At 34.6% G+C, this 20,088-nt stretch overlaps 1 protein-coding gene across 1 annotated transcript; it reads left to right on the top strand.

Annotated features, from left to right (window-relative positions):
• The first annotated feature begins 1,192 nt into the window (after nt 1-1,192).
• LOC128221727 (uncharacterized) lies at nt 1,193-19,785 on the top strand. The gene is made up of 13 exons (XM_052930327.1): nt 1,193-1,247; nt 3,836-3,915; nt 4,629-4,694; nt 5,992-6,097; nt 6,306-6,428; nt 6,675-6,842; nt 7,316-7,486; nt 8,791-8,958; nt 9,153-9,283; nt 9,971-10,067; nt 14,416-14,580; nt 14,862-14,985; nt 19,677-19,785. The coding sequence occupies exons 1-13, from the start codon at nt 1,193-1,195 to the stop codon at nt 19,783-19,785; spliced, it is 1,563 nt and encodes a 520-aa protein (XP_052786287.1).
• Nucleotides 19,786-20,088: the final 303 nt, after the last annotated feature.

Below are 20,088 nucleotides of genomic sequence, written 5' to 3' on the forward strand. Positions count from 1 at the left end.
ACACCCCCTTGGCGGACTGATTTCCGTATAGAAATATTCTTTGAGGTTTTAACGTTCATTTTCACTACACATTTTAAGTCTTAATATGAGGATATTAGTTTTCGTAATGCTTTTCCAACGAAGCCAAATCGTCATATCTTAAGAAAGAGGCCTTCGTGTCATACAGAGTCATAGCAGCCTTTTGGTCAAGCATGCCTACGAATACGTTGCTGTTATGTTCTATTTGTTGATAGATAGTTTCCTGCAGTTTGAACAACGTCGTAACACAACTAAGTGTTTTCCGAAACGAGACCCTTGCTGCTGTTTGTATGGAAACGCGATGTGTTTATTTTTATTGAGTTATTGAGTCTGTTCAAAATTACTTTTTCAAAGATTTTGCTGAAACATGGGCTAAGATATTGGTCTTTTACTGCTAGAGTCGGTCTTCACTTTCCCTTTCCATTGTATATTGCCAAAATGTCAATGATTTGTCAATGAACAATTTCAATCTTAAGCTAACAAAATCATTGGTAGCGATGAAGCTATGTTGATCATAAAGATATGATGATTGTGCAGAAAATGCTTTTAATAAGTCTATAAAGCGTTATTACACGTACTATAACATTTCAGTCTTATTTAAGTTCAAATTAGAACGGGGCTTGTTCTTCTTTCAAACAAAGATTATATATTTATATACACTGAATAAATATGAATAAATGTTGGCAGTATGATATATTAGCAAATCCCCTTTACCCCAAACGCAAGTATCTTGTGTATATGGGCTATCTTTTACCCTGAACAAGTAAATGCATAACATTAAATGATCGGTTGTTAATAAAGAAATAATATCAAAACGTTGTATTGTGTCATTACATGTTCTGTACATAAAAAGAGAACAATATAAAAGTGTTATCTTAACTGTAAATTTTATTAAGAACGACGATAAGGTCGTCATCACATGTAGATCTCTAATCTGTAATAGTCATTTTGCATTAAGTATGCACCACCAAGGCTGTGTTTGTGTTTCGTAAACGGTAAACTGCGGATATACACGCAATATTTCAACAAATTTGATGACACGGTTAATGTGAATTACTCTTATTATAGTTTTCTTAGCTTTAAAATGGTCAAGCCTAAAAGTGTTATTTTATCAGACTGTTTCCCTTCTTCTAATCGTGTATATTTTTCAGCAGAAATTACTGAGCCTAAGAATATGCCAGCAATACTAGTGGGAGTAACCATTCTATGGATATGTGCTAAGAATGTTGGTAAGTCATTTTAGATTTCAAATCAGTGTAGTGTGTTGGTGTGCAAGCATTTTTAATGATAGAGTGGTGCACACACTTGGACCAACGTCCTCTAATTCCCGATGCACGTATCGTGTATTTAACGTACTTTTTAACTTGATGCTGTCCCTGAAGAGGTTTGTATTTTTGATTTTTGAAAAAAAAATAAAAAAAATGATAAATATTGAGAGGCGTGGGGTAGTAAAAGCCCAAATGTAGACATGTGTTACGGTAAACTCCTGTTTCACTGACCTTGAATCAATAAGCGGCAAAACTAGTTTGTTGCGCCAGTTGCCTGTTTGTAGTGTTTGTATCGTGAATGTCAAATTTATACGTTGTGTCTGTTGTTCAATGTCATTTGTGGCTCATGTTCATTGTCGTTTTTGTCTCTTATTCATTGTTGTTTTTGTCTCTTATTCATTGTCGTTTTTGTCTCTTGTTCATTGACGTTTTTGTCTCTTATTCATTGTTGTTTTTGTCTCTTATTCATTGTTGTTTTTGTCTCTTGTTTATTGTCATTTGCGTCTCGTGTTCATTGTTGTTTGAGTCTCTTGTTCATTGTTGTCTGTGTCTCTTGTTCATGGTCGTTTTTGTCTCTTGTTCATTGTCGTTTGTGTCTCTTGTTCATTGCCGTTTGTGTCTCTTGTTCATGGTAGTTTTTGTCTTTTGTTCATTGTCGTTTGTGTCTCTTGTTCATTGTTGTTTGTGTCTCTTGTTCATTGTTGTCTGTGTCTCTTGTTCATGGTCGTTTGTGTCTCTTGTTCATTGCCGTTTGTGTTTCTTGTTCATTGCCGTTTGTTTCTCTTTTTCATTGACGTTTTTGTCTCTTGTTCATGTGAGTTTTTGTCTCTTGTTCATGGTCGTTTGTGTCTCTTGTTTATTGTCGTTTATATCTCTTGTTCATTGTCGTTTGGGTCTATTGTTTATGGTAGTTTTTGTCTCTTGTTCATGGTCGTTTGTGTCTCTTGTTCATTGTCTTTTTTTCTCTTATTCATTGTCGTTTTTGTCACTTGTTCATGGTAGTTTTTGTCTCTTGTTCATGGTCGTTTGTGTCTCTTGTTCATTGTCGTTTTTGTCTCTTATTCATTGTCGTTTTTGTCTCTTGTTCTTTGTCGTTTTTGTCTCTTGTTCATTGTCGTTTTTGTCAGTTGTTCATTGTTGTTTTTGTCTCTTATTCATTGTTGTTTTTGTCTCTTGTTCATTGTCGTTTTTGTCTCTTATTCATTGTCGTTTTTGTCTCTTATTTATTGATGTTTTTGTCTCTTATTCATTGTTGTTTTTGTCTCTTATTCATTGCTGTTTATATCTCTTGTTCATTGTCGTTTTTGTCTCTTGTTCATTGTCGTTTTTGTCTCTTGTTCATTGTTGTTTTTGTCTCTTATTCATTGTTGTTTTTGTCTCTTATTCATTGTTGTTTATGTCATTGTTCAGTGTCGTTTTTGTCTCTTATTTATTGGTGTTTTTGTCTCTTGCTCATTGTCGTTTTTGTCTCTTATTCATTGTCGTTTTTGTCTCTTGTTCATTGTTGTTTTTGTCTCTTGTTCATTGTCGTTTTTGTCTCTTATTCATTGTTGTTTTTGTCTCTTATTCATTGTTGTTTTTGTCTCTTGTTCATTGTCGTTTTTGTCTCTTATTCATTGTCGTTTTTGTCTCTTATTCATTGGTGTTTTTGTCTCTTATTCATTGTCGTTTTTGTCTCTTGTTCATTGTCGTTTTTGTCTCTTATTTATTGTTGTTTTTGTCTCTTATTCATTGTCGTTTTTGTCTCTTGCTCATTGTCGTTTTTGTCTCTTATTCATTGTTGTTTTTGTCTCTTGTTCATTGTCGTTTTTGTCTCTTATTCATTGTTGTTTTTGTCTCTTATTCATTGTTGTTTTTGTCTCTTGGTTTTTGTCTCTTATTCATTATTTTTTTGTCTCTTATTCATTGTCGTTTTTGTCTCTTGTTCATTGTTGTTTTTGTCTCTTATTCATTGTTGTTTTTGTCTCTTGTTCATTGTTGTTTTTGTCTCTTATTCATTGTTGTTTGTGTCTTTGTTTTGTGCCTCTTAACAGGGTCAGTTTTTGATTTCGACTATTTGGCCAGTCCCTGTTGTTTTCATTATTTAACGATGAGTAATACAGGCACGCTCGATGCACAGACGCTGATTAAACCAAATAGCATAAATCCTTCGTGCTGACTTAGAGGCTTAGTTTAATAATTCTATAAGTGACCCCCCACCCCACCCCCAAAAAAAAATCAAAAAATCAAAAAAATCGTTTATAGTAAAAAAAACTCTGTGTATTAATCTTAATCTAATTGCCCAATTGTCTTATCAGATCTCTGATCTGAGTTTTCTGCTGGGCAGGTTTGGAGGTTTTATAATAAAAAAGGACCCTAAATGGCCCTGAGCCATAAACAAATACACAGGAAATTGGCCCCTACTGTGACATCAGTGCAATTTGCAGGATATGCACAGCAGGGGATTGTCATGCCAAACATTACTTAAACTAGGCCTTTAAGCTTAACAAAAAAGATGATTGAGATATCACGACAAAGTATTAGGTTCTAACTTATGTTCCATGTTTTAGATTCCTTGCAATGTTATTCCTGCGACAACGCACCAGGCATGACGGATTGTAATCAGACGGTTACGTGCAACCAACATCAGGTACAAAATATTATTTTCACTTGCTTTCCTGTTCTAACTTTTTTGCCTTTAATGTCGCATGCAGTATATGAGTAATGCACAATTGGACGGAAACTGATGATCTCCCATTTTTCGTCTGTGAATCTCAGCAGCCGTTGTCCTCAACTGTAAAAGGCGTTTCGATAATCTGATCAGAGAACATTATTAAATCATGCAATGCAAGCAAAATAAAGTAAGTTTATTTAAAAGAAAATCCAACTGTACTCGTATATAGTCTCTACCCCTTACCCACCCAGTAAGGAATGATGTCCGGTTGGTGCAATGAATAGCACACTCGCTTCTCGCCAAGGATACCCGAATTCGATTCCCGGCCTGGGCGTTTGTGGTTAGTGGTTACCGGGCAAGTGGGTTTTCTCCGAGTTCTCCGGTTTCTGCGACAAAATGAAACCACACTCTCATGCAACATCGTGGCAACGAGAGTAACTTGGTATAAGTTATCACAATCGTTGATAAATATATAATGTTTAATGAGAAAAACATATTGTCGTTCGTTGTTGGCTTGAAATCCCAGGGACCGGTAACAATAGCTCGAGCCTAGGGGCAAAGCTGAAATGCTAGATATAAATCAGCCCCTTTCATCTAAATCAAGCCATTATTGATGAAATCGAGCCAAACGAATTCGAGCTGACGGGGTTCGACTATAATACGATCATATATTTGATTTATTTTTTCAGTCCTGCTCCATGTTTGTACCACAAGGACCCACGAAGACGTATACACTGTCATGTATGGATAATCAGGTAGATCTAAAATCTACATTTGCTTTGATGTAAATCGATTGTTACTATATATCGATTTATTCTTACAATATTTATCGACATACCCAAGTAGTATGATATTTAATATATTGAAAGTAGTTTTATTCATAGTACATGTAAATACTCATGCAACATGATTCATCGATTGCAAATGAATTTCTTAAATGGAACAATAATGTTTTATTCATATTGTTAACTCTTTTGTTTTTAAGGATTCATAAATTATATTCAAACAAGAACAATTATAGCTATTGTCTTAAACATCATTTTAAACACCACTTATTATTTCTTAAAACTTTTAATTTAAATTGTTTAAATTTGAAAGGAAACAACGAAGCCATCAATAACGTTGTTAACAAGGTTCTTAACGATTGGTCTACTATTTAAATCGAAACTTCATCAATAACTAATAACCTTTAAGTACAACGATTGTTGTCGGAAGGGTACGATAATATATATAAGATCTAGTTAAAGTTGGCGAATTATGATACGATAACCATCGCTAAAATTTACAGCAAGTGTGACCTTTGAAGTCTATTGTTTGTTAAATGTTCTGATTTATTGATATTTGCACACCTATGTGTTAATGCTACCATGCTGGTCTTATAAGTCAGCGATTTTTAAATACGATAATCGTATCAATTAATAAGCATCAAAGATTTCCCTATATGGCGGAGTTAATTTATAATAAAAGTCCAGACTGTGTTACATTTAAACGGTTCTATGTCATTTACCACGGGTAACCGCAACCGTTAGACAATTGCCAGAATCCTTGCGGTAAATTAGAGTATTGTTATTATTAATCAAGAGCCCATTACACTAGGTCGTATCAATAATATCATGCTGGCCCTATAAGTCAGCGATTTTAAAATGCAATAATCATGAATGTCAATATAATTAACAAGTATTAGTGTATATAGGGAAGTCGTATCAATGAGCGTTCGAAAAGAATAGTAAGGGCAAGAAATTGCATTTAAATGAGTACCAAGTGTCAAAATCTGAAATCTTCAATTTTACAATGAAATGCTTATAAGATAACTAAATGTCTAACTACTCGTAATTAGAGATTTGTATTTGTAAGATGGCCCAATATTTTCAAGAGAGGACAACGTAAACCTTGCATACATTTTTATTTTAAACTAAATATTGATTTATTTGTCGGCTAAATAATGATAGAAAATTACATGTAATGATTGAGACATGGAATACATCGAGCCAAGCGCGTCGAGCAAACAGGGTTTGACTCGTACTTGTGTAATTAAAGCTGTCCTCTTTTCAGTTATGTCAAAGAGATCCTGGTATAATCGGCAAACGTCAATCCACGGCGTGCCACGAATGTTGTGCCCACGATTTGTGTAACACGCATTTGTGTTCCTACCTGCCACGTAAATAATTTTACCTCTGTGGTATAATCATACCATTTTCTGTGTTTTTACAATGAAGTGTGTAAAAAAAGACTCCCCCGAAGTACTGCCATATTGTTATTTTATATTGAATAGTTTGTATACACTGTATATGTAGGGGATTCAAAATTGTACAAAAGTCCAAAAAGTATGCGAGTACAAAAAATAATCCAACTTGATAAATTTTCAGCCACTGCATGTCATGACGACGAATCGTTTGACTGCCCTCGGGCAAACACTCTTTTTGGAATATGCAATAATGTTGACGAAGCAAAGAAGATATGTCCGAACTTTTGTGGAATTTGCCCAGTAGGTAAGTCTAGACTTTTTTTTAGCTTACTTATACAAATGTTAGAAATTATTAAAACAAGTTATGGTGATATTATTTATAAACCTATCTTTGAGTAAACAGAACATAAACCATCTTAACTAAATGATCAAACTCAATTCGATCGCATAGCATACAACGGAGTCAAAAGCCTCTTACACTTAATAATAATCTGAGACAAGGAACCCATCTGTGATTAAATTTGGAAGGTGTTTAATTTCCAATTTTAAGATGGTCAGTGGGCAAACTGGAGTGAATGGACTTCATGTGACGTCACATGCGATCAAGGAAAACACACACGCACAAGAACATGTACCAACCCGGAACCAAAGAATAACGGCAGTGACTGTGTCGGCGTTGCCAATGAATATAAACGTTGTGACCGCGAACCATGTCCTGGTATTTCAATATGGTTATGTTTTCTCTATGGAGCAATGGTCTTAATGATATTATAGTGATTTATTGTAAATGTGCACAAAAAATTGCCGCAGTTTTAACCCCCGGGCAATTCCTCAACTCCTTTAACCACATACCAGTATGGAATGACTCTTACTTTTGAATGTTTCGACCGCAATTATAACCCCCGGTCAATTCCTCAACTCGTTTAACCACATAGCAGTCTGGAATGTTTCTAGCTCTTGAATGTTTTGACCATATTGCATTCTTCAATACATTATCTTGATATATTATTTTAATCTGGTTTTTCATTGTGAATACAAAAAATGAGTTCGTTTATGTTCTCAATTGATATATGCATTAATGACTACTTTTCTATTCTTCAAAAGTTTTTTAAATGAATGATAAAATAGAAAATGTAACATAATTATTAAACAATAAAGAATCATAATTGTAGAAATCGTATCTGTTTTAAGTCCACGGAGGGTGGAGTACATGGTTGTCATGGGGGTCGTGTTCGGTGTCTTGTGGAATTGGCATTGACAGTCGAGATAGGACGTGCACTAATCCAAAACCTGATCGATTCGGTGACCACTGCTTTGGCAAGCCACAGGAAAGCAGAATCTGCACTCCCCGCCCGTGTCGAAGTATGAAGATATGTTTTGTTTTGCTCTTCAGAATATAATTTGTTTGCAAATGTGTGTATGCCAGTACCTTTTTTATTTCATTATATGAATTTCATATACACATTCGATTATCAACACCACGTCTGAAATTGTATTTCAACAAGAACAAGTCTAGATCTTCATTTCATTTACCGGGTCAAGAAGTTTATTCTAACACAGCCGGGTCGGCAACAACAATCTTTTCCAAAAAGAACTAAAAAGTCTAAAATTTTATTCAGACAAAACTACGGTTGAAAATGTATTACGATTATACCAGGTGTAGCACTGTATTCCAAGAAGACCAGGTCGGACATTTTATTCCAATAATACCAGATCAGAACCTGTATTTCAACAAAATCAGGTCTAGAACTTTAAATTTATTTAGACCAGTTCTTATGTGAAACACTACAGTAACAAGCTCAGTAGCCAAAAGTTCAATGGCACTGGGTAAACGCCGAAGACATAGAACACAAAAACAAAAAATCACAAACAAGAAACATGGAACAACAGCACAAAACTCCACTAACAGAACAGTGTATATATATTGTACAAAAACTAGATATGTTTATCAAGGATTGTTAGGTACCGCCTTGGAACGGTCAGTAAAATGTAAATTTACTGGGGGTTTAAACCAGTTTACGTGCACAATTCTCAACAAGCCTGAATAAAGAAAAACACGTAAAAAGTAATTCTTATTAAAGTATGCATTAACTTGAGGAAACTTAATAATGAAACAAATAATAATAAACTAATAGATTGAAACTTTATTCAGAGAATACCAGGTCTGAAACTTGAGTCCAACATGACCAGGTCTGAAACTCTATACCAACATGACCAGACCTGAATCTTTTTTCTAACATGACCAGGTCTGAAGCTTTTTTTTAACATGGCCAGGTTTGAAACTTTATTCTAACAAGACCAGGTCTCAAACGTTGATAGTAACACCTAATCAATCAAGCTATATCCAAATCGGAATTCTAATAAAACAGATAGCAAATAAAATATGTTGGAAAACTAGTGTAATAAGGTTCAAGTCAAGTCATCAATTTTAACTGTTGGAATGATTTTGCTAAAGATCATCAAGCTAGAAATGTTCATGTGTGGTCATTCAAAACTAAATGTTGTACCTGGTTTACTAGCAATAATTTAATACCAACAAGGCTCGTTTCATTAATGTTAAAAAAACGCGTGCACCATGAACTCCATATTGCATCACAACTTATTAAGTAGATTTATGTTTTTTACAGTAAATATTGGTTGTTGAATTCATGTTTCGTAATTTAAAGATGGCGAGTGGTCTGCATGGGAACAATGGGCGCCATGTCCGGTCACGTGTGGGTTTGGTGTTACATCACGTGACAGAAAATGCAACAATCCCGCGCCATCTTTACTAGGTCAGCAATGTGATGGAGACAATAAAGACTGGGGGAGTTGTTTCCGGCGAAATTGTCCAAGTAAGTATATGGGTTATAATTCATGACAGTGTTATGGCTCCGTAGATGTTTTCTCAAAATCTGTTTATAAGATAATGTTTTTTGTTATTACCGAAACGTTCTTTCATACTTTTAAAATTGACAAAGAAAAATCGAAATGACCGTAATACATGTTTTTCGTACGTTTTGACATTAATTTTAAAACCATGTTATAGTTAATAACTGTCTTGATATCCGGAATGCGATGACCGGAGCCCCATCCGGAGTGTATACCATTTCAACACCCGTGACGAGGACCTTCATACAAGTATATTGCCATATGGATACTGCAGGCGGTGGATGGACTGTAAATTGTTTTGTTTTTATCATTTTAGTCTATTTTGTCTTTCTAGATTAAAGGAATTAATCCTGAACACAACAGAGAGGATGTTGCATTAGTGGTGTTACAACACGGAGTTGATCAATTTCAGTTACATTGTTTCTACACAAATTTCGCATGCAAAGAAAATAATTGTATTTACATAATAAATTTGAACTTTACGATGTACTTTGCCAAATGAAGAACGATATGTCGCCTGTTTACAACGCAGGTCCATGATAACGCCACATCAAATGTATAACACTAGTTATATATATCAAATACAAGTAATGATTTTTGTAGATTGGGGCAACGTCATTAGATATACTACATGTATATAAATATTTATTAAGCAAAACGTAACAATACGGTACAAGAATAGCCAACTGGCGTCAGGAGAAAGTGTAATGCTGTCAAATTGTAAATTAAAATTGCACAATAAGCATGACATTTACTGATATTGATGTTTTATCAAACTTGTTATATATAATGTATAATCGTACATAAAACATGCTGATATTTTTATAAAAAAATCACTGGGTACAAAGTGATCTCCCTTCTAGTCGTAATCAACCATATCAGAGAGTACTCGATTAATACTATTGCGTTGAATAAAGCTCATGTATTATATCATTTGATTTACGCACATGATAAAACATTACGATTTTTGTTTAGGTTTTCCAAAGACGGTTCAATGGGTCTCTAGATTTTTACAAAAACTTTCAAGACTATGAAGATGGGTTTGGATCTGTTGATGGAGAACACTGGTTAGGTAAAGCATGTATTCACTTACACACCTTTCTCATAAATTGTTAACTATAAGAAAAGTTCTTTATTATCGAGCTATATTGACAATAGGAACAAGCCTGGTAGTCTTAACATAACCAATATCATACATAAAGAAACACGAATCACGGTCAGACAAATACAAAACAAAAATTAGCAGATTGCTACAAGACAACAATTATTAAAAAAAATCATCACAGTGTGTGAATAATGTTCAGACAGAACGGGGCTCAAACTCGGTGCCCCTCGTAAACAGCGCGAGTGCTCTTCCAAAAGAGCTACCGAATCATTCACACACGTACATAAGTAAAAGTAATGTGACATACTCCTCCGCTTATTTGGAGTTTCATAAATTTAAAGGAAAGAGAACAAGGTGAACATGATATCGACGAAACCACCGGTTAACTATTGAGTGTATATTCAGTTCGACATCTATTTTACCGGGGCTCGAGCCCAGGATCCTTGGCTGCCATACTCTCTGAGCTAGCTGACAGCATACTAACCTTCACTTCACAAGTATTATAATATATAACGGTACCATGACTAGGTTTTAAGAATCGCACTCTGATATCTCACCAAAAGACAACCTGTAGTTTGTGTTTCTTCACTCATATGCCTGATCCTCCACGTGGCTCAGTTCCAAATACTGAGCTAGAAGGAAAGGACAATGCTGATCTACCATCTTTTAAACTTCTGATGTCTCAGAACTGGTTCAAAGGCCAGGACGCAGATGCTACAATATCTCGGGTTAGGTCACTTGTTGCTCACAATATAATACAAGGATACTAACCTGCAGGCGACAGTGGAACTGCCAAAATATCTTAACTATTATGACCGGCTATTCCTTGACAGAGCGGAATTGAAAGGTCAGAAAGTCATGTCAGTTGTTATTCAGCAGTCTGTACGGCTTACTACATTCAAAGCCCTGCACGGCGGCCTTTGTGGCCGGAGCCATGGTCATACGATCAGTCAGTGTAAGAAGCACATTTTCTGGGTTGGACTGGACTTTAACATAATTATGTTGGTATGTGAGGTGTGCGCTGTCTCGGAACACTTTCCTCGGTGGCGACAGGATTTAAAAACCATAATTTTGTCGTTGGAAATGTCTAAAGGATGCTGGGAAAAGGTTTATAGTTTGACCAGAAATTATTGAGATTCATGTTTTTATACATGATATTGAACATATATTCACAATACAAAATCACCAGCTTTCAATATTTTGTAAGTACGCATTCCTGAGTAATACATGCTTCAATCCTCCTGGGCATACTCCCTATCAAAGAAGTTATCAAATCAGGGTCCATCAGACTACCTCCTGCTTCATTGCATCTATGGTAGTTAGTTTTTTCTGGTTGATATTGTTCTTCATTAACCCCTAAATGTTCTCAAAAGGATTTAGATTAGGACTGTAGCTTGGCCACTCCAAAACTGTGACATTTTCCGCTAAATACCAGGATTTTGCATGTTTGGCAGTATGTTTTGGATCATTATCTTTTTCCGGAAATGAAGCTCTTTCCTCATGGTCTCCTTGGATACCGGCACAGTCCCCCTGTAAATCATTTCACCTCTGATCTTGGAAACACTCCATCTCCTGTTTTGGGATGTGACTAAACCCAACCTCCTCCGATCACCAGCTGTCAAACTTCGAGGCCTACCTGCTCCCTTCTTTTGCTATATTCCCTGTCCATTCTCAATATTTCTCCAAACCCTGTATACAGTAGATAGAGGAAATGTCTTCAGTTTCTGAAATGGTGCTTGCAGTTGTTATCCAATCACTATAGAGCTCATAAAATATGTTTCTTTTCTCAGATGCACTCATTTCAACACTCAACTTTCTAGGTCGTCTGCTCAAATGTAAACAAAGGGAGATCACTCTAACAGACTACTGGAAAATTTAAGGAAATAGTTACTTCCCCTAATATTAAAAGAAGTAAAGTGATGTTGAGCACAAAATAAATGTGTTGCCTCATCAAGGTTGTTAATAAAATTCTCAATAATTTCAGGTCAACCTATAAGTCATAACAGGTTTGTCAGCTCATCAGACACGCAACCAGACCCCAAAATCACGAATATACTTAAGTCAAATCACAGTATATATAGTTTAACCTTTAAATTTCTTTCCCAAGAGTAACAAAATTTATTCTTCATTGGCGTAACCGTGACATATTTATATCCGACCAAATTTTACTGAACAGTTGTTTAATGATGTATCATGATGTAACGAAAAATAATATCCGCTAAGTAACATTTGGTATAAATCACATGTAGCGAAAGAACATGGTGTATACTAGTTTAAGGTTGGGATATCAGGATGAAGAAACACGTGACATCACCGGGATTCTAACAAGGGTCACCACGAGTCACCACAGGTAACAACCGATGTAATACATACATGCATCGTTAAAATAAAAGAAATCTTAAATATTTCACACGTGTGAAGCAGAAAATAGCATAGAATGGTATAGGCTAAGTTACATTTTCTGTCAAAAACATCATTTTACTTGAATTTTTACATCGGTTTTGACTCGTGGTGACCCATGTGAGAACCCTGGAGACATCACGTGATTCCTCACCCTGGATACACTATACGGGAAAACAAAAATCCACTTTATGAATGGTAGATATACTTCTGCTAAAACAGATCAATGAACCGGTGTCTTAAATCGATCATAGAACAAATCAATGAACCGGTTTCTTAAATCGATCATAGGACAAATCAATGAACCGGTTTCTTAAATCGATCATAGGACAAATCAATGAACCGGTGTCTTAAATCGATAATAGGACAAATCAATGAACCGGTGTCTTAAATCGATAATAGGGCAAATCAATGAACTGGTGTCTTAAATTGATAATAGGGCAAACCAATGAACCGGTGTCTTAAATCGATAATAGGACAAATCAATGAACCGGTGTCTTAAATCGATAATAGGGCAAATCAATGAACCGGTGTCTTAAATCGATAATAGGACAAACCAATGAACTGGTGTCTTAAATCGATAATAGGACAAATCAATGAACCGGTGTCTTAAATCGATAATAGGACAAACCAATGAACTGGTGTCTTAAATCGATAATAGGACAAATCAATGAACTGGTGTCTTAAATCGATAATAGGACAAACCAATGAACTGGTGTCTTAAATCGATAATAGGACAAATCAATGAACCGGTGTCTTAAATCGATAATAGGACAAACCAATGAACTGGTGTCTTAAATCGATAATAGGACAAATCAATGAACCGGTGTCTTAAATCGATAATAGGACAAACCAATGAACTGGTGTCTTAAATCGATAATAGGACAAATCAATGAACTGGTGTCTTAAATCGATAATAGGACAAATCAATGAACTGGTGTCTTAAATTGATAATAGGACAAATCCATCAACCGGTGTCTTAAATCGATCATAGGACAAATCAATGAGCACAAATTCAGAAAACAAAGTCTTAAAGCAAAACAAACAGATGTTGAAACTCTTGAAAATATCTTTGATCAATGTAAACGTTTTCAGACTTGTAGTTATGCAACGTGATACGCGTATTTTAAATCAATGCATACACCTGTATGGCAAACATGATATACCTTTAACGATTTACTTAATAATGCATTTATGGATGATATATATTACTAATAACAAGATTGTAACCGTGTATTCAATAGCTGATAACGCACCAATATTAAAGCACTGATAAAATATTTACAGTGATCAACTGCCGTCTCATAAGGTGCCGTGTTTTCTGTACCTTTAATGAAATTAAACACTTTATTTTTCACAAGAACCATTGTTTTCGTTATTGATCATCCTATTTCGAATTTAAACTAGTGTATTAATTGTGGTACATCTTATTTGGGAGAAAGAGTTCATATTTAAATATAGAAGTAAATGGTTTCGGGCTGAGTATGTAGCAAACCCATTTGAAAATGTACTTTTGAATTGCACTCGGAATATGGTGAGTGAGTCATTGTAACTATTACTGCTACCGCTTATGAAATTATTCTAAGACCGGCATTCAAGGATGAAACTTCTTGCCAGGTCATGTGAAGAAATATCTCAAAGTAATATTTGGTTTGTACGAACACAGTAAAGATCAAGAACGTAGCTAGTATTTAGGTATCCAAAATTAAAAGTTGCTAAAACTTTATGATCGCCTAAATTGAAAACTTGATTTCGTCGCATTGCGCTGTTTTAGAGATAATTAAGTGAGTGTTAATTTAATTAATTTAAACTCGCTTAGAATGCACGGATCTAAAGAAAGACTTAAGGATGAGCTAGAATGTATACTACCAACTTTTGCAGCTCGTTGCAAATTATATCAATATTATACTTGTAGGTCTACGGAACGTTTATGAACTGACAACCGTTGGAACGAATGATCTTCGAATAGATGTTATGGGTTTCAATGGCTCGAAAGCTTTTGAAGTATATTCAGATTTTCTAGTCGGACAGGGCTCAAACTATACACTGCATCTTGGAGCTAGGACGCGAAATAATGAAAGTGAGTATGTATTTTTACTGCGCTTGTTTTGATGTTTTATATGCGTTTCAGTTTACCCTATACATATTCCTAAGTTTGATTTAATATCAATATTTGCAATGCAGTGGATATAATTGATCGGAAAGTCCTTTAAATTTAACTGTATGTACGCATACATTACTTCTGCGTTTAATATGAAATTTATTTAAATTGTGTATATTTTGCATAAAATAAGGTAGCAGTAGAAATTTGTTTTAAATTTACATCACCGGTTATTATATAAATGTAACATATTTGTGCAGCTTCTGGAAACGTTACCATGGACGACTCATCGTTTGGTGAAAATGATATGGCATTCAGTGCAAAAGACAAAGATATGGATAATTTTGTAAGATCATGTGCAGCATCATACCATGGGGGGTGGTGGTACAATAACTGTGTAACGAAAAATCTAAACGGATTGTACAGTTCCGATTCAAGTCTGCAGTCTATTTTCGATTATAGTTACAACTATCCAGGGCGCATTCCACTTCAGGAAACAAAGATGATGTTCCGCCGTGTTTTGGTATAAGCTACTTGGCAAATTTAAACATTGACAAGTTTGTGTGTTTAAGACGTTGTAATTTAAAAAAAACTCAAGTCTAACTCAATCGAAACATCGTAATAGTAGAATTTGACACTACAAGCTGTAACGAACATGATCATCATTTTCGTCGTGGTATTTTTCTATCACTTTTTGAAATTAGACAATGGCTTTGGTCAATCATACAAATGACACTCACAAAGTGTTACTGCAATTGAAGAAGTAAATTGGTTATTGAACAATGCAATTCAATCGTGTAGTTGGATATTAAAAAAGTATATTATATATTACTTTGTGTAAATTTATTCCTTAATAATAAAATAAAGTGTATGAACTTGACTTGACTTGGTACATGGTGTGACAGTCGTTACTCGAAAATATTCATCGAAATAGGGAAGGTTAGTGCCGTGGATGGAGGAAATTTGTCTAGAAGGTGGAGGAATTTATCGGGTTAGCCAGATAAACTTTCTCTATCTACGGCACTACCCTTGTATTCTATTTCTCCTATTACTTTGTATATTTGAATTATTTAAATAAGTTTGTTTTTTTTTAGAATAAGTAGGACAACTGTTTTTTTCCCTGTTGACGTCATCACACTCGGTATCCATATATAAATCGAAATAGTCCTCAAAACTTTTTTCAATACGCTTGCAGTCTAAGTCATTGCATTTAATACGTACATATCAATTCAAAACATAATAAAGGTTTTAAAAGTGCATAAACATGAATCGGTTAACAAACATTATCTGATGATGTAACAAGACTTTTCGTTTTGTCTCGTAAAATGATATTCATTAACATGGTGGCTTGATTTACTATTGGAATTTTGATCAGTAATTATACAGTCAACTTTAAGGTAGATTAAAAATATATGAAAGCATTTCAAAAATGTTTACGGCTGATTCAGATATTTGATATAGAGAAATCGGTCGAAGACAACCTCTGTTTATATATGCATCACCGCTTTGAAAAACTCTCAACACTTGGTCTAAAAACTCTTGGCCCTTATCAAGTATCGAACTCAATTTACAATTTTGCGAGTTGGGTTGCTATTGACTTATCTTATGATAAAGTATATTAAAGAGAAACATATGGTAACCCCTAATAACCTTGACCCTAACCCTAACCCGAGCCCGTATGGGCTGAATGAGGCGTACCGTTTCTATGTATCATGCTGGAAACGACAACCAACATTTTTTACAATTTTGCGAGTTGAGTTTCTCTTGATTTATCCTATGCTAAGGTATACTGAAGGAAAACATATGCAAAACAGATCGAACATTGGTAAACAATATTTGAATCTTCTGTTAAACAATTCGACCTTTTTGAATTTCAATCACCTTACGCAATGATCTCCCTTGGCAAGCATATACAATACCAGCCACAACGTTGGAAAAAAGATCGATTTCAGTTGTCAGTTTTATTGGAAAAGAAATAAAACGTATTTGAGCTGCACTCTCACAGATTGAACGTTTCGACAGTATTTTTTATTTTTTGTCTTGGAACGACCCAATTTTTGCGCAAATCCATGAAAACGAGTTATATAAGACTGCTGACGAAAAATTAGATCGCATATTTGTATATTTAAGTTCAAAAATGGATGTTTTATGCATTTTTCTTAAACCGTTAGTACCATAAAACATAAGTTTTATAACGGAAATATAAATATCTACGATCTGAATTTTGTCAGCAATCGTAAATCATTGATTTGCAAATACATTTGCCAATTATAAATGTCAATTCCAAGACAAAAAATAAAAAATTTGTAAAAATGGTAAATATGTGAGAGTGCAGTTTAATGCGATATGTTTGTAAATGTCCATAAAATAACATTGTTTCCAAAGTTTATAAAAAGTGAAAAACAATTCAAACGTTGTGAATAACGTCACGTAATTAAACATCACCACCTGATATGCGTGGAGGCAGTGATTACTGTACGGTATAGAAAAATAACCGCTCTGTGGGGTTTGTTCACTTTTATGCTTATGACCTAAATAAATAGTTCTGTAATTATTTTAAATAAATATTAATATACATTGACATTTTCGTTTATTAATTTCAAGTGGAAGAAAAAGTAATCCCTATGTAAAAATGTATTCTATAAATATATGTCATAAAGCTTATAAAAAGAACCATCCTGCTTTTCGATTCTTCTGTTTAGCTTTTGACATATATCTGTATTTTCTGATTGAACCAAGGATATGTATACTGTTATAGTGTTGTTTCAGCATTCGTGTGGAATTTTAAACGTTTAGTGCGACACTTTTCTATTCATTACATTGCATTATGAGTAATAGAACAGTGTTGTGGTGATTGTAAATCATTCGGAACTCCTCCGCCATTTTTGTCGAAAACAACCTCGAATGTATGCCGGTACATCAGTAGAAGTAGTTCGTATTTTTTGAATTCTATCATTATTAAGTGTAGTGTTCTAGAGTTGTATTTATTGATCTAAATTTAAATTGATTGCCAGCGAAGTGCACTATTGCGAACATAATTAAGATTCCAAAGAGTTAAGTCATAAAGTTTAACTGCTTATTAAAATTACATCGCGATCTCATCCGATGTTGTTTTCGATCAAATGTCCGAGGAGCTCTGAATGGATATTAAAGGTCAGATATAACTAGATTGTTGACAATCGTATGTCTTCGCCGGTGAAAAAAAATGTCTATTTCACATAGGAAAAATCATACATGAGTAATACTTTAAAAAATGTAAACTTCATGCAAATGGACAGTATAATATACTATCAATCAAATGTGAAACGTTGACAAGTCGACATAAGAATGTATTCCTTTGCGAAACATTTAAATTATATACTATGAATATTGTCTCGAACGAATTCTTCAACTATAGTTTTGGATATTTCGCCCAATTGGGAAGCGATTTTGGGACATGCCCTTGTCACTGGAATGTTAACATGCAAATGTTATTTTCCTTTAACACATAAACATCTGCTTCGAATGATATATTTCAATATGTATATCCAAATTAAGCAGCTAGGAGCAGACTTGGTTGGAATGAACCACGGAATTAGTTAGGTGTCTGCATCGACATATAAGAGTTCTTTAGAGCAATGTTCTTGTCATGTGCATTGTGTAACGGTGCCCGCACCCTACCGTTAAGCGGTTTAGACGGAATCATCAGAAATCACCTAGACTTTATATATATTATATATATACTACACCTCTATCATGTTGTGACGACCATCAGACGCAAAAGAGAAAGATAAACAATCAACAAACTTTACACAGAAGAAACATTTATTAACTTACAGGTTTATAACAGTAAATTCAAGTAAGTAAAGATGTAAAATTTAACAAAGAAAAAAGAATATTTTCCAAAAGAGTTCAGAAAAAATATTTATATAAATGTTAGTTTTAAATGCACATAGAATGAACAGAACCTGAACATGATATTTTATCATTTTAAACAATTGTTTGCTTTCTAAAGAGAGATTAATTTGATATTCAACCCCGGATTAGAGAAGTTTGCCCTTACATACAAAATGTTCCAGTACATTCTATAAAATCCGCGCGTACTTTTCTCAAATAACTTTATTATATCACAATTTTGTTATTCTAAAATTGTTGTACATAATATTATAATAATAAAACTATATAGCATTATAAACAAATATTGACAAATACATTCTAATACTATCAAAGCAAAAAAGTTTAGTTTTTTTTTTTAAATTAAGTCACCATACATATAAAACGAAAATTACAAAACAAACGATCGAAATCACATATACACACAGCCCCTTATAAATACATGTTTTTGATTCAGTTACAAAGCCATCTGATATATCACATTCTTAACTGACCAAAAGCGACTTTTACAAATTGGGATAGTCAACATCTGTCAAGACTTAGTCAATTGGATGGTGATCTTTTTGTCTTCATTTCTGAGATATATGACTCAGAGTGAAGATATTTACTGTCTGCTCAGAATGTGGTCCTCCTGCCTTTATTCCTCAGATTTATGACTCACGGTATAGATATTTACTGTCTGATCATGCAGGATGAGGGTCCTGCTGTCTTCATGTATGGGATATGAGACTCACAGTGTAGATATTTACTGTCTAATCATGCGGGATGAGGGTCCTGCGGTCTTCATTTATGGGATATGAGACTCACAGTGTAGATATTTACTGTCTGATCATGCGGGATGAGGGTCCTGCTGTCTTCATTTATGGGATATGAGACTCACAGTGTAGATATTTACTGTCTGATCATGTGGGATGAGGGTCCTGCTGTCTTCATTTATGGGATATGAGACTCACAGTGTAGATATTTACTGTCTGATCATGTGGGATGAGGGTCCTGCTGTCTTCATTTATGGGATATGAGACTCACAGTGTAGATATTTACTGTCTGATCATGCGGGATGAGGGTCCTGCTGACTTCATTTATGGGATATGAGACTCACAGTGTAGATATTTACTGTCTGATCATGTGGGATGAGGGTCCTGCTGTCTTTATTTCTGGGATATAACTCTCACAGTGTAGATATTAACTGTCTGATCATGCAGGATGAGGGTCCTGCTGTCTTCATTACTGGGATATGAGACTGACAGTGTAGATAATTTCTGTCAGATCATGCAGGATGACGGGCCTCCTGTCTTCATTTCTGGGATATGAGACTCACAGTGTAGATACTTACTGTCTGATCATGCGGTATGAGGGGCCTCCTGTCTTCATTTTTGGGAACTATGACTCACAGTGTAGTTATATACTGTCAGGTCATGTGAACTCATTGAGTACATATATTAAAAGATTTTAAAAAAGGTTTGACTGTCTATACCGTCATAGTAGGCAAACATAACATAAATTGTCATTATTCTCAAAATTCATGTTTGTTGTCGCTCATGAGAACGATATCCATATAAAACGTATGTGAAAAACTACAGAAACAAGTTCAGTAGCAAAAAGTTTAAACATAAT

Source organism: Mya arenaria, chromosome 16 (assembly GCF_026914265.1).
Source record: "Mya arenaria isolate MELC-2E11 chromosome 16, ASM2691426v1".
Classification (NCBI taxonomy): Eukaryota; Metazoa; Mollusca; class Bivalvia; order Myida; family Myidae; genus Mya; species Mya arenaria.

What these genes read in the sequence shown, in the direction of transcription:
- LOC128221727 (XM_052930327.1), top strand. Translation starts at nt 1,193, where the DNA reads ATGCCAGCAATACTAGTGGGAGTAACCATTCTATGGATATGTGCTAAG. An exon ending in GATATGTGCTAAGAATGTTG is followed by an intron (nt 1,248 to 3,835) that starts GTAAGTCATTTT and finishes TCCATGTTTTAG; the next exon opens with ATTCCTTGCAATGTTATTCC. An exon ending in TTTCCGGCGAAATTGTCCAA is followed by an intron (nt 8,959 to 9,152) that starts GTAAGTATATGG and finishes ACCATGTTATAG; the next exon opens with TTAATAACTGTCTTGATATC.